Source organism: Aotus nancymaae, unplaced genomic scaffold, assembly GCF_030222135.1.
Source record: "Aotus nancymaae isolate 86718 unplaced genomic scaffold, 86718_ANA_hifiasm-v0.15.2.pri h1tg000059l, whole genome shotgun sequence".
Lineage (NCBI taxonomy): Eukaryota > Metazoa > Chordata > Mammalia > Primates > Aotidae > Aotus > Aotus nancymaae.
In genome coordinates, this window is record NW_026988473.1 from 50,895,749 (window position 1) to 50,910,045 (window position 14,297).

Here is a 14,297-nt window from a genome sequence, read left to right on the forward strand (position 1 = left end):
CAAAGAGGCTTTTTTTCTGTGTCTGGAATTTGGAAAAGATTGTGCTTTGCATATGCTTGATTTGAATGATGACTATAGGAAATAAACTAGACTTCAAAGGGGGAAAATTGGCATTTGGAGAAGTACAGCACGCACTGCATTTAATGTGTATATCAGGACAAAAAATATTAATGAGAGAGCACACACAGCTTTCTTCCTCCCCAACCAGCCAAATTCTCCACCCTCCAGCTCCATTCAAATAAAGGAGAGAATAGTCTTTCTCGGTGGATAAGAAGCTTGATTGTTTTACATAATACAAGGACAGAGAAAAAAGGGGGAGGCGGGAAGTGGAGATGGAAAGGAAAGCCTGATGCGCTCACCAGGAAGTGAGTGTCCACAGAGAAGAGAAGAAGACCAAGGACTAAGCCCTGGGACCCTCCTTCGGTAAAAGGTCGGAGAGAAGAAAAAAAACCAAGAAGCCTGAGAGAAGTAACCGGTAAGGCAGGAGGAAAACCAAAGCGCATGGTATCCTGGAAGCTCAGTGAAGCACTGGATCAAGGAGGAGGAGTAACCAGCCAGGTCAAAAGGTACTGATGCGTCAAGGAGGATGAAGACCAAGAACTGACTATTGGGATTTAGCAACATGAAGGTCATGGCTGGTCTCACCAAGCAGTTTTGGAGTAGTGATGGGGGCCAAAGCTGATTCAACAGGGTTTTAGAGAGAAAGAAAGGAAAAGAATCAGAGATAGTGGGTGCCGACAATTTTTATTAAATGATTTTTGAGTGGATAAGTGAGATGGAAGCTAGAGGTAGAAATGAAGTCAAGGGAGGGATTTTTAAAGTCAGAGACATACAGCATTTTTGCATGCTGGTGGGAGAGACCAATAGAGAGAAAAATATATCATGAAGGAAAGAAACAGCAGAATTACTTGAACAATCCTGTTGATTTGGGGAGAGAAGATGGGCCTGGCATACTAAGTGGAGGGATGAGCCTTGACTGGATGCACAGAGGCTCATCTGAGGGAAGAGGGAACGGGAAGATGGGTGCAGATGCTGGTAGACGAAGAGAGGTGGTGGTGGGAGTCTATGGAAATTCTCTTCTGACTGCCTTCTCAGTAGCAGAATGGTAAGTGACAGCAGCCACAGAAGGGACATTTCTCAGAGCCTTATTAAAAAGTGAAAGAGCAAGTTTGGAAGTAACTAAATCATAAGAATGCAAAACATGTTCTTTATTCCAACAGAGGACTACCAGGAACTCATTGAAGACATAGTTCGAGATGGCAGGCTCTATGCATCTGAGAACCATCAGGAAATACTTAAGGTGAGTGCATGACTCAGGTGGACATGGCAGTTATCCACAGAGCTTCCCAAGTACTATTGGAGAAGCCTCTCCTCCTGCTCTGTGTTGCCACCTTTCAGACATGGAGCCTGTGCTGGGCCAGGGTCAGTTTTGTATCTTCACCACACTTAATTTTTTAAAAAATCAGGTTGCTGTCTTTAGTATTGTCAAATGAAGTTGTATTTTTTAATTTGGAAATTTGTGGAGGAACAGGGAGAAATTTGCTTATAAATCCAAACCAGCAGCAAATAATGTTTTTATATTAATTCCAAATAGTTGAGGATCTTTGGCTCCTTATGTATACTTCGAGCCTAAAATTCACCAAAGTGTAAATACTTATAAGTAATTAGCAATAAATACTTGTGATATCACTAATCCTATAAATATTCCCAAATCCTGGTGTTGCACTCATCTGGCTGGGAAAAAGAAAATAGGTTTTTTATATATTAAATTTTTATTTATAAAAGTAATTCATACTTCTTGTAACTGATTAGGAAAAATAAAAACAGGAAAGAAGGTAAAAATTAGAGGAAACAATTTTTGCAAGTGTTTTTCAGCTAAGCAAGCTACTGCCTAATACTGGGTCATCACAGTTCCATGGGCAAAACATCAGCATATTTAAATATTTTGGCCCAGTAACAAAAATTCTGTTCTTTTTAGGATAAGAAACTTATCAAGGCTCTGTTTGATGTCCTGGCCCATCCCCAGAACTATTTCAAGTACACAGCCCAGGAGTCCCGAGAGATGTTTCCAAGATCTTTCATCCGATTGCTACGTTCCAAAGTGTCCAGGTTTTTGAGGCCTTACAAATGACTCTGCCCAGGTGCCACTCAGTACAAATGTTCTTCTGTAGGGTTGGTGGGACAGAGTTGTCTGCCTTCTGCATGTCAGCACAGTCAGATATTGCTGCCTCCAGTATCGGTGACTCATTAGAGTTCAATTTTTATAGATAATACAGATGTTTTGGTAAATTGAACTTGTTTTTTTTTCCCCAGCATTGTGGATGTAGACTGAGAATGGCTTTGAGTGGCATCAGCTTCTCACTGCTGTGGACAGATGTCCTGGATACATCAAGGGCTGACTGAGCTGGACTTTAGTCAGCCTAGGTGAGACTCACCAGTCCTTCTGGGGTCTCACTCCTCCTCAAGGAGTCTGTAGTGGAAAGGAGGCCACAGAAGAGGAGGCTGCTTATTCTGAAACTTCAGCTTCCTCTAGCCCGGCCCTCTAAGAGAGCCCTCTGCACTCGTGTGCAGGCTCTGACCAGGCAGAACAGGCAAGAGGGGAGGGAAGGAGACCCCTGCAGGCTCCCTCCACTTACCTTGAGACCTGGGAGGACTCAGTTTCTCCACAGCCTTCTCCAGCCTGTGTGATACAAGTTTGATCTCAGGAGCTTGAGTTCTAAGCAGTGATCATTAAAAAAATACTTAAAGCAGAAAGAATTAGAAATAAAAAGATAAAAACTAAGCACTTCTGGAGATATAATAATGTACATTTATTGCCAGCTCTCCTCATTGCCAGCTTCCACCCTGCAGCAAAAGCACAGTGCCAACTTCCTTCCGCACCTTCAGCTGTGCCCTTGGACACTCGCTGGCCACTGCCTGCGGGATTGGGGAGTTCAGGTGAAATGTGATTTTCTCAGCAGATGAGAATTGTTGATTGTCATGAAAAGGAGATTTCACCAACCCCAAGTCAGTATTGCCAAGGGTTCTACTCCCCAAGTGGTCTTCCCATCACAAGGGATCTGAGGTCCAGGTGGGTGTGGTGAGAACCAGCCTGTCACGTATGCCTTTCTTCCTCACTCTCAAATGTGAGAGATGGACTCTGCTTTGTGGACCTGAGCAGCCCCTTGAAGGGTGGTCTCATTCTCTAACAGTAACAGCACTGCCGAAATACCCTCTAAATGCCACACCATCATCTCACTTTGGGTCAGCCCAGTGGGGCCTCACGATCATTTCTTGAACTTGAATTTTCAGTGCTACTGAATCTTTAAACATTTAAATTCCCAAGCAAAAATCTCATTACAGTGAATAAAAAAGAATCCAATCAAACAAGCCACCATTTCCCTAATGGATGGACCACTTACAACTATAATGTTTTGTTATTTCAATAACAACTCTATGCAGTCAATTCTCTATACCAAAGTACTAAAAAATGTCTAACAAGCATTTTGGAAGAAAACAAAGACGACTTCATTATGGTTGAACTTGCTTTTCATCTCAGTGTTGCTTTTTTAACCTGTTAATAACATTGATTCTTACAAAGCCCTAATCAAACTTTTTTTCTTTATTTGGATGGGCCCTAAATATTCATTTTCAGATTTCTCTTTAAGTTTGAATATCATCATTTTAAAAAATAGCATTAAAACAAGCACTTGGACTTTGTTATACTGGAGCTTAGCCTATATTTCTGAGTTTGACCATAAGATGAAAATTCGAACGTCACATAACCCGAGTTATTGACCACACTGATGTGGAGGTGAGGTGAGCTGAGCTGCACCATTCTGTCCAAGCATGTTAGTAACTTTGTGCTCATGACTGTGTGATCCTGTCTTGCTGATTTCACAAGAAGGCTAGGGATGGGAATACTCTGGGGGTAGAAGGAGGCTGTGTAAACCCAGTCACTGTGGAGCATCCTCCATGGGGCAGCCCCATGCCCCAGACCTGTGTTCCTAGTACATGCGCAAGCCACTGGAGCCCAGGAGGTATAGAGAGGAGCTTCCCCTCTGCTTCTCTCTATACCATCAACTACCCTAAGACATGCTGTGATCCTGTCAGGGGGCTGGCTGTCTGGAGATACTATTTCTACCTGCTACATCAATATTTATCAAACTTCTGCCAGGCACTCTTCTAGGCCCTGGGGATGCACAGTGATAAGACAGACAAGGTCCCTGCCCTCATGGAGCTTACATGTTAGAGTGAAGAGACAAAGAACAGATAAATCAACATGAAAAGTAGCCTCTAGTGGTAAGAGCTATGCTGAAGATTAAAATAGGTTACTGTAACAGATGACTGTGTGGCTACTTTAGGATTAGGGATTATAGATGGCCTCTATGTGGAAATTACATTTTGACTGAAAACTAAATGGCAAGAAGAAACCAGCCTTGGGAAAATGAAGGGGAAGAGCTTTCCAGATAGAGGAAAACCAAGTGCAAAGACTATCAGGCAGGAGCAAGCATTTGTGTGTATTGTAGTATACTGAGAAGGCAGGTTGTACCAGATGAGGCCAGAGAACCAGACACAGCAAGATCACATCAGGCTTTGGAATCTAGAATGAGGGATTTGAGTTAGTTCTAAATATGTTGCAAAACTTCTGAATGAATTTAAACAGAGGAGTGAGATAATCTGATTTATGTTTTAAAAGGGTAGCTCTGGCTGCTGTGTGAATAGGAAGCAAGCATGAAGGCAGAGTCATTCACAGACTACTGCAACAGACCAAGCAGCCATCCAGGTGGCAGATGAAGGCATTGTCTGGATTAGGGTGTAGTAGTGGAGATGAGAGAAGCAAAAGGATTCTGGACATGTTTTGGGGGAGAGTCAACAGAATTTGCTGATGGGGATTGTATGGAAGGGCTAAGGGAAAGAAGGCAGTCAAAGATGATTCCTAGTTGCCTGAGAAACTGGTGAGGAGGAACAGGTTTGGGATATGCAGCAGTTTTAAAACATGTTTGCAAATTCTTTGAGGCTCCTTCCATGGACAGTTGGAGTCTATGTCTCCTCCCCTTGAATCTGGGCTTTGTGACTGCTTGACCAGTATCAGCATGGCAGAAGTAATGCTTTAAAAGTTTCCAGGCCCAGGGCTTAAGACACTAGCAGCTTCCACTTCCTCTCCTTAGGATACTCACACTTGGAACTCAGTCACCATGTCGTGAGGAAGCAAGCCATAGCAGCCTGTGGGAGGCCGCGTGGAGAGGAACCACAGTCCTTCCACCCACCAGCCAGGCTGAGCTCCCAGGTGAGAGCCAGCAAAACTTACCGGCTATGTAAGTAAGCCATCTTGGATTCTCCAGCTGCCCCAGCTGATGCTTCATGGAGCAGTCCTCATTGAACCATAGAAAAATTACAGATTTGTGAGCAAAATTAATGATTACTGTTTTAAATGATAGGTTTTGAGGTGACTTCTTATGCAGTAATATAACAGTGAAAAGGGGAGACGGTTAAGAGTTCCATTTTGGCCATTCCACGTTCTAGTTGCCTATGAGATGTCCACCTGCAGGGTTCAAATAGGCAAGTGTTTATACAAAGCCTCCGGAGAGGTCAGGGCTGGAATCTAAGTTTTAATGTCACAGAGTAAAGGCATGAGACCTTACCCAGGTTAAGGTCACCCGGGAAACCTGTAAATAAAAGAAGACCAGGGATCTCTTAATTCTGGAATTTCCTGTGTGGGCACAGGAACCAGGACTGAGAGGAGCTGCATATTAAGTAAACAGGAAGCGGTCAGAGCTGAGCTTCCATCTTCTCTCCAAGTGAGCTAGTTCTATGGGTGAACTCGGAGTGGGTGTGATCTGTACAGTCCTTCTTTCCAGCTGTAGATATTGTTCTTTAGCCGTTTACGGAAGTGGTACATCTATGGATTTAACAACATCTCTCTTGAATTTCCAATGCTAATAAAAAAGTGTTTGCCTTTCACACTAACAGACAATTATCTTCACTTTGGAAAATTGCTTCCTCTGAATCATTCCCTGAGCTGTTAAGTGTGTCGTCTGTAGGCACTCACTGGATTTAGGTTTGCAGGTGATATTAAAATGTCATGTGGCAACTTGGGAAAGTCAGTGGCTGCACACAGCACAGTGTAAGAACTTGCTTATCCTCCAACTGATCTTTGCAGGAAGATGCACCGGGGCTGTTGCCTGCAGCAGACCACCACAGCTGGTGGGCCCATGTGCTGGAAAACCCAGGGTCATTCCAGGCCCAGCTGTAATCTTCACAGCCCTGAGAGCTGCCTCTTACTGTTAGCATCTCTGTTTCTTTTCACACAGCAGGATAGGTCTTGAGAGCCTTACCTAAGTCTACACTACTTCTAGCCAGCTTTTGGGAGGCAAATGGACTAGCTCAGGCTGGAGTAAAGCAGTTCCTCATCAAGTTGAGGGACGCTTGTTACATATGGCTCTCTAGCAGGCAAGCCATCAGGTGCCTACAATTTAAGGTCCTGGGAGTGGCCCAGTAGGTGCCCATCAACAGAAACTTAGAGACTTTGGTAAGGCTTCATTTCTGTGACCATCTTCCACTTCAGGGAAGTGAGCCCAGCTCAGGGGTGTCCTAATATTTGTAGTAACCTGCCTCCTTCTCCCTTCAGGCAGTCTCGATCAGCCTCCAGGAGACCATCCTCAGGGGCTTGTTAACCCAGCAAGGCTGCTCCTGTGATCCACGTCAGTGTTACAGCCACAGATATATCAGTACTCAGCAGGGAACACTTTCCAGAGAACACAATAGCATCATAATAGATTCAGAAAATGAAACCACTGTAATATAGGCAGTTTGCCTTAGTTGAATAAAGGGATACAAATTAAACCTACCTGCTGCAAACAATGACAGTAACTCAGTAGTGCTTGGTTTTCAGAGTATCTCATAAAGGGGATGCAACTACAGACCTTAGTTACTAATGATTTCTTATTATGTATTTGCTCATTCATTCATTTATGCAATATATACTTATGGAGGGCCTATTTATTAAGTGCTAGACATTGTAGGAGCTAGGGATACTGCAGGGACCAAAAGAAGGTCTCTGCCCTTGTGGAATTTAGGTTCCGGTCTGGGGAGACAGACAATAAACAAATGAACATATACTGTAAAGTCAAGTAGTGATGAGTGTTATAAATAAGGAAGGGCAAAAGGACTGAGAATGAAGAGGTGATGGGAAGGAGCTGCTGTCTTAGGTAGGATGAGCTCATCATTAGAGTCATGAATCCAAGCCCCTCCTACAGCACTGGCTCCTCCAACCAAGCCTAGCAGTACTGGCCCTGGCAGGCTCCTTTATTCACCCAGCAAGATCTTGGCATTTCATGTCAAGCCAAGCTGACCAGTGCTTCAAGTTGTGAACAAGCCATTTGGCAGTTCCTCGGACAGGTGCCACCTAGTGGTTGCAACATGGAGTCGACCTGTGTTTCTGTGTCCCATCCCACTGCCTGAGACTTTACATGCCCATAATTCATGACAAGATCTTACCCAAGGGGCCCTGGGGACTAGGGCTGTGGTTTCACAACTGATTGATTGCATGTTGTTTGACATAGCCCTCGAAGTTTATCTGTTTATATCTCTTCCTTTTCTCTGCTTGGCAGAAAAAAACTAGTGACCAAGTCCGAAGTCATTGATCTAGGTCATTTCAAACTATCAATAAAACGCTCTGAATCTCATATACACACACAGCATATTCATTCATTCATTGTTATGATCTAGGCACCAGGGTAGGCTGGATATATAGTTCTGACTCAGAAGGGAAAAGGAGTTGAAGGAATAATGATGAAAAAAATCTACCCATCAATTATAATCTCACGTTTTACCACTTTGTAGTTCCAGGAGCTCCCTACCACACTCCCCTGACTTGGATTGTTCTCTGATGCGACATGCTGTCCTGGGGCTGAAGGATAATTTTGGGCCATAGTTTGAAGTTTTCTGTCTTTTTTCTACAAAATACAAAAAGTAGAAATACAAGCCTAACTCAAATTTGAGCTTTGGTACTGGCTTTGCCTTATTACATGTGTGGTAGTTGAAAAAAATTAATAGCTGTTGAGCAGGAACTGGAACCAATGCCCCAGAGAAGACAGAGCCCAGTAATGTCTGAAGCAGCGTGCACAGCAGAAGAGCACGGAGGTACGGAGTGTGAGCTTGTGGTGAACCTTGGCCAAGCCTGCTATGTGCAGCCCTCTGCAGCCTTGTGGGTAACCTATCGTGTGTGACCACAAATTGCTCATCAGCACACACTGTCAATGCAGCTGTGTGTGTGATGCCTGATCATGCTATAAAACTGTGGACAGTGCAGCACATTGGAACCCCAATGTTACTTCCAGGGGACTTAGCTTGAAGAAGGCAGTTTTTAGCAGCCACATCAGGTACCTAAACTGGAGTTTTGAGTAATGCAGGTGCCAAGTATAGGAGGCTTGATAGGGCCAGGGTGGTGGCTCACATCAGTAATCCCAGCACTTTGGGAGGCCGAGGTGGGTGGCTCATTTGAGGTCAGGAATTCACGACCAGCCTGGCCAATGTGGTGAAACCCTGTCTCTACTAGAAATACAAAAATTAGCTGAGTGGTAGTGGCACACACCTGTAGTCCAAGCTACTCAGGAGGCTGAGGCAGGAGAATCACTTGAGCCTGGGAAGCAGAGGTTCCATTGAGCCAAGATCGTGCCACTGCATTCTAGCCTGGTCAACGGAGTGAGACACTGTCTCAAAAAAAAAAAAAAAAAGGCTTGATAAACAATCACTAAGGCTACCCATGAGGAAATGGGATGACTCAAGCAGCATCATTCACCCAGTATCCCCCCCATCCCCACCAGTATTCCTAATGTACTTCTCTGAAAATGCATTCTCTACATTTATCACACTGACAGGTGCCTTCTCTAAGATTTATGATTCATAATGCTCATATTCTCCAAGACTCCCATTATGTCCTTTACAGTATCTGGATGGGTATCCCATTTCTGCCACTTATTAGCTGTGTGACCTTGTAGAAGTTATTTAACTTCTCTATGCCTCAGTTTCTTCATATGGTAAATAAAGATAATGATAGTACCTACCAGATAGCGCTGTTTTGAGAATTAAATGAGTTAATACCTGGAAAACTCTTGAAACATTGCCTGGCACATAGTAAGGGCCCAATAAATGTTAACTGTCATTCTCATCCTCATCATTACCTTTCACTTCTTGAGACTTTAGAAGTTAAACCCAAGATATGTTCTTTAACGGGGTTCAGTCTCTGCTGGTTTTCTCCATTTCACTGAAATGGAAAGTTCTTTAGTCACAGGTTTTCTAGTAGAGTGTGTCCTAGCAACAGAAGAGGTAAAGCTTGAAGTAGGAATGAAAGGCTACGATGCCTGATTTGGGTTCTCACACAACACCTTCCAAACACCCCTATCCTCCTGAACTTGGAAGGTGAAATGAATTCTTTCAATCTCCTGAGCTTCTCTTAGGTCAAGGACAGCACAGACACAAATGCACAAACACAGGGTGCCCTCTCAATCCTTCGTCTTTTTCTGAGTTCCACTCCTCAGCCCCTGGTGTGTGAGGATCACAGTACATCTCCTTGCTGAGCCTAGAATCACGTTTTCCAGAACTGCGTATTTCTATTTGATGTTTCCAGCGTGGCGACATCCAACTTCTAAGTCCAAGAAGGCAGTGCTCAGGTCTCTAGGCAAGCAAGGTCAATGAAGACACTCACTGTAGCAGGGTGTGAATAATTTGCATGAAACCTGTGGTCAGTGGAACAAATCCCCTTTTTGAGACATGAGGACACAGGCCTGGCCAAGGTGGGTCTGACCAGTGTGCAGCACGTGCCAGGGAGAGCATAGAACTCAAAGTGCAATGGAGTGTAGACAGATCGAGAATAGTGAATTTCATCTTTGTATACATCATGAATGGGAGAGGAAAAAAGTCAGTAATTATACAGTGGAGAAATCAGGCAATACCTTGACCAGAGGATCAAAATTAGCATGCCCAATAAAGGACAGATGGATATCATGTGCCTGCAGATGTGATATCCTGAGAACATACCATCACCTATACTGTACTCAGGCCAAAAATGCATCACCTCAATCTCAGTACAAGAAAAATGCAGACAAACACAAAATGAAGAATGCTTTATTTTAAAAAGGGGAGGGAAGTTGAAAAACAAATAGCTTGTACATCAATGAAATTTTAAAACTTGTGTGCTTCAAAGGACACTATTAAGAAAATGAAAAGGCAGCCAGCCCATGGAATGGTAGAAAATGTTTGCAATCATGTAACTGACAAGAGACTAATGGCTATAATATATAAAGGGTTCTTACAAGTCAATATAAGACAAATCACTCAATTAAAAATGGACAAAGGATTTTCATAAACATGTTTTCAAAGAAGACAAATGGCCAATAAGCACCTGAAAATACGCTCAATATCATTAGTCATCAGGGAAACATAAATCAGAACCACAATCAGATACCATCTCAACCTCACTAGGATGGCTATAATAAAACAGACAGATGGTAATAAGTATTGATGAAGATGTGAAGAAGTTGGAACCCTCACACTGCTGGTGAAGATGCAGAATGGTACAGCTGCTTTGGAGAGCAGTCTGTTAATTCCTCAAAGGTCACATGGGCTACCATGTGACCCAGCAATTCTACTCCAGGAGATGAATAAAAGGGCACAAAAAGATTTCTACATGAGATTTCATAGTAACATTAGTCATTATAGCTTAAAAGTGGAAACAGCTCACCAACTAATATACAGCTAGACAAAATGTGGTATATCTATACAATGGAATATTATTTGGCCATAGTTAAGTACTGATACATGCTACAGTAGGGATGAACTTGAAAACATTGTGCTAAGTGAAAGAAGCCAGTCACAAAAGACCATGCATTGTATGATTACAGTTACATGAATTGTCCAGAATAGGCAAATTCATAGAGACAGAAAGTGGATTACAAGTTAACTGTCTAGGGCTGGAGAATTTTATAGGCAATTGGGAGTGATTAATGGGCACAAAATTTCTCCTGGGATGATGAAATGCTCTAGAAGTCATTGTGGTGATGGTTGTTCAACTCAATGAATATATTTAGCTCTCTGAATACATTTAGCTCAATGAATACATTCAGCTCTCTGAATATATTTAAAACTATTGAATTGTACACATTAAGTACAATGGTATGAATTGGGTAAATTGTATGGTATGTGAATTATATCACACACAAAAACCAGTTACTAAAAAGGATTAACTGGTTTTTGTGTTAACCAGTTAACCCTTTTTAATGACACTGACATTTTTGAATTTTGACATTTTGAATGTGAAAAATGTCAGTGTCATGAAGGACAAGGCAAGCTGTGGAAATGTTCCAGATTAAAGGAGGCTAAAGAGACATGACAACCAAATACAATACCTGCTCCTAGCCTGGATCCTGTAATGGAGGAATGTGTCATAAATGGTCAACTGACAAAATTAGAACATGAATAGTAGCTTAGATAAAAGTACTGTATCAATGCAAATTTATCAAGCTTCTATCTGTATTGTGGTTACATAACAGAAAAATCCTTATTTTTAGGAAATATACGATGAAGTATTCGTGGTAAAGGGTCATAATGTATATGTAATCTATCCTAAAATGGTCCAGAAAAAAGTGTGTCTGTGTGTGTTGCAGGGAAGCAAATAAAATTTAACACTTTTACGAGTCAAAGGAAGCCATCAAGAAAGTGAAAAGGCAACTCATAAAATGGGAGAAAAATTGTGCAAATCACATCTGACAAGAGACTTGTAGCTAGAATATATAAAGAACTCTCACAATTCAATAATAAGAAGACAACTCAGTTAAAAATGGGCAAGAGGTTTGAATAGACATGTTTCCAAAGAAGACAAACAAATGGCCAATAAGCACCCAAAAAACAAATGGAGTAAAATGTTATTAAAGGGTAATCTGTGAAATGGATATACAGGTGTTCTTTCTATTATTTTTATGTTCACAACTTTTTGTAAGTTTCCATTTTTTTCCAAATTAAAAGTTTTTAAATAATCATGAATGACTTTTCTCTTCGGGCAGTGTAGAGCAGTGCGAAAACTGGTCATTGTAAACACTGCGTGAGCATGTGCACATGTTTGCATACCTGGGAGTCTACACGTGTTCCACAGGGCACTTCACCACTCTGCTGCCATTGGCCCCCAGGCCCTGTGGCTTGCCCAGCATGCACACCATCACATCCAAGCAACATGCTTAGTTACCTAGGGGGAAGGAGGTAGAGCCCCTGGTGCTCCTGAGGTAGACAGAGATTACTTATCAGTGTGAGTCACTCTGCAGGCATTGTCCCCTCTGGCTGAGGCTGACATAAAGAGATATGGAGCAGGTGGGTTAGGCCTATGCTTTGCTGTATTCTGAGAGACTTGCTAACTTCAGAGTTCTTGTTTTCATATGAAGAATTTCCCACTGGGCTTAGAAGGGCCACTCTTTTTCTGGGTTCTCTACCTATGTTGGAAAGGGGAACAAAAGAGAAACAGGACATACCTATTGAGAGCCCACTTTGTGCCAGGCTTTATATGTTATTTCACTCAGATGAGACAGAGCCCTGCAAGATGGGTAAACAGGCTCAGAGAGTTTCAGTAATTTGGCCAAGGTCCCACAGCAAGCAAGGGGTGGAACCAGATTCAAAGCCAAGCTTAGACTCCCCACTTCCCAACTTCCACCAGACACACTTCTTTCAGATATTGAGTTTCTTTTTTCTTTCCATTGTTTCTCCTGTTTTGCTGTCTAATTTGAGATCAAAGCCTGTTCTCATCCCAGGAAATGAAACCAAATCATTGCTGACTGGAATGGATCCAAAAGTCCCAGACAACTTTGGAAAACACCAGCAGGGCTGCCATCAGCCCTGTTTCTTGAGGCCATGGTGATGCTGGCAATCACTCTGAAGGAACAGGACAGAAATATCTCTTATCTTTGCTTTAACCTGCCAAAGCAGACACAGTTTGAGGGCTGGGTGCCAAGTCAGGGGTACCATGTAGCCAGATATCCTGGCACACATCCAGATAGCTTTTTGAAGAATCTTCCCGCCAAAGGGAGTTTGGGTAGTGGTGAGGACATCTGAGAAGGAAAGGGATCCTACAGCTATAAGAATGGGGTGGTACCTGAAGAGGGTCCTAGGAGTGGCCATTCTAACTTCAGGGTATGGCCAAGGGCAATATGCATAGGTAGGAAGGGAATAGGGAGGAAAATTTCTTGGCAGTCTCCCCTTTATCCTCTGCTCTCCTCCTCTACTTTTCGGGCCTCCCAGCCTCAGTACTCATCCTGTTTCTCATTCTTAATGTCCTCTCTGTTAGCTGAAGACCCAAAAGAGGGTTGCTGGGAGAATAGGTTGTAAGCCTAGAGCTGCAAATAGACATCAGACAGGAAGGGTCTGCCTACAGGGGCTTCAGCTCAGAGGAAAGCAGAGCTGAAACACAGTGATAATGCCATTTGAGCCTTTGGATCCAGCCATGCCTGAAGCCCCTGTACTTTTAAATTAAGGGGACCAAAAATTTGCATTTTCACATAAGGAGTTTTCAGCTGGGCTTCTGTCACTTATAAGAAGAATAACATGAATAACATTCTAACTGAAACAGCACTGGATTTTCTAGTACGATTTTCAATTACACATCTTCTCTAACAGCCAAGGGAGGATGCAGAGAACTTTAGGATAGAGCCATTGGACATGGAAAACCCAGAATCTGGAGACACTGGAGAGAAGAGAGCCGGCCAGCCCCTGTCTCAAGAGGCCTCCACTCTAGGGATAAGTTAAGATTCTCAGGTCTGGCTTTTGTCTGAAACTCTGTAGGGAAGCCTGGAGAAAGGATAGTCCAGCCCCAATCTGAGGGTCCTGCAACCTACAGTTTTTCCTGAAGTTGTTCCAGGTAATGATGGTTGCTACCTTCTGCTCAGCCTATGCTACATGGCCAATGTATTATACTATCTATCTTTTTATTTCTCACAGCAGCCCTGAGAAGTAGAGATATTGGTACAATTTTCTAGATGAAGAACTGAAAGCTCACAATGGTGAAGTAACCAGTCACATAGCTAGTAAGCAGCAGAGCAGGGATTCAAAACTAGTGTATTAGACTCCAACACCTGTATTTTTAATAACTGTGTTGTATGTTACTTTCTCCAAGATGGGTCAATGAGGCAGGGGAGGTTGGTTGGCTATGTGGAGAATAACAATCTTTTCTGTTGGTGCGGCCCTAGAGAGTTTACAAGCACAATTGTAAATGCAATCTCACTACATCCATTTTACAGATACGGAAACTGAGACTTAGAGGTAGGAAGTGACCTACT

General features: G+C 42.8%; 1 protein-coding gene across 5 annotated transcripts in view; it reads left to right on the plus strand.

The window, feature by feature from the left end:
- SCUBE2 (signal peptide, CUB domain and EGF like domain containing 2) overlaps positions 1–12,017 on the plus strand; it is a 79,703-nt gene extending 67,686 nt beyond the window's left edge. For 4 of the 5 annotated variants that reach the window (XM_021675137.2, XM_064365194.1, XM_064365192.1 and 1 more), the window contains 2 exons: positions 1,221–1,300; positions 1,979–3,709. In XM_021675137.2, coding sequence (XP_021530812.2) covers positions 1,221–1,300; positions 1,979–2,131 — 233 coding nt within the window. In that variant the 3' untranslated portion in view covers positions 2,132–3,709. Of the gene's footprint in view, positions 1–1,220; positions 1,301–1,978; positions 3,710–5,150 lie in introns of those variants that run through there. The other variant, XM_064365191.1, reaches the window with a different exon arrangement.
- Positions 12,018–14,297: the final 2,280 nt, after the last annotated feature.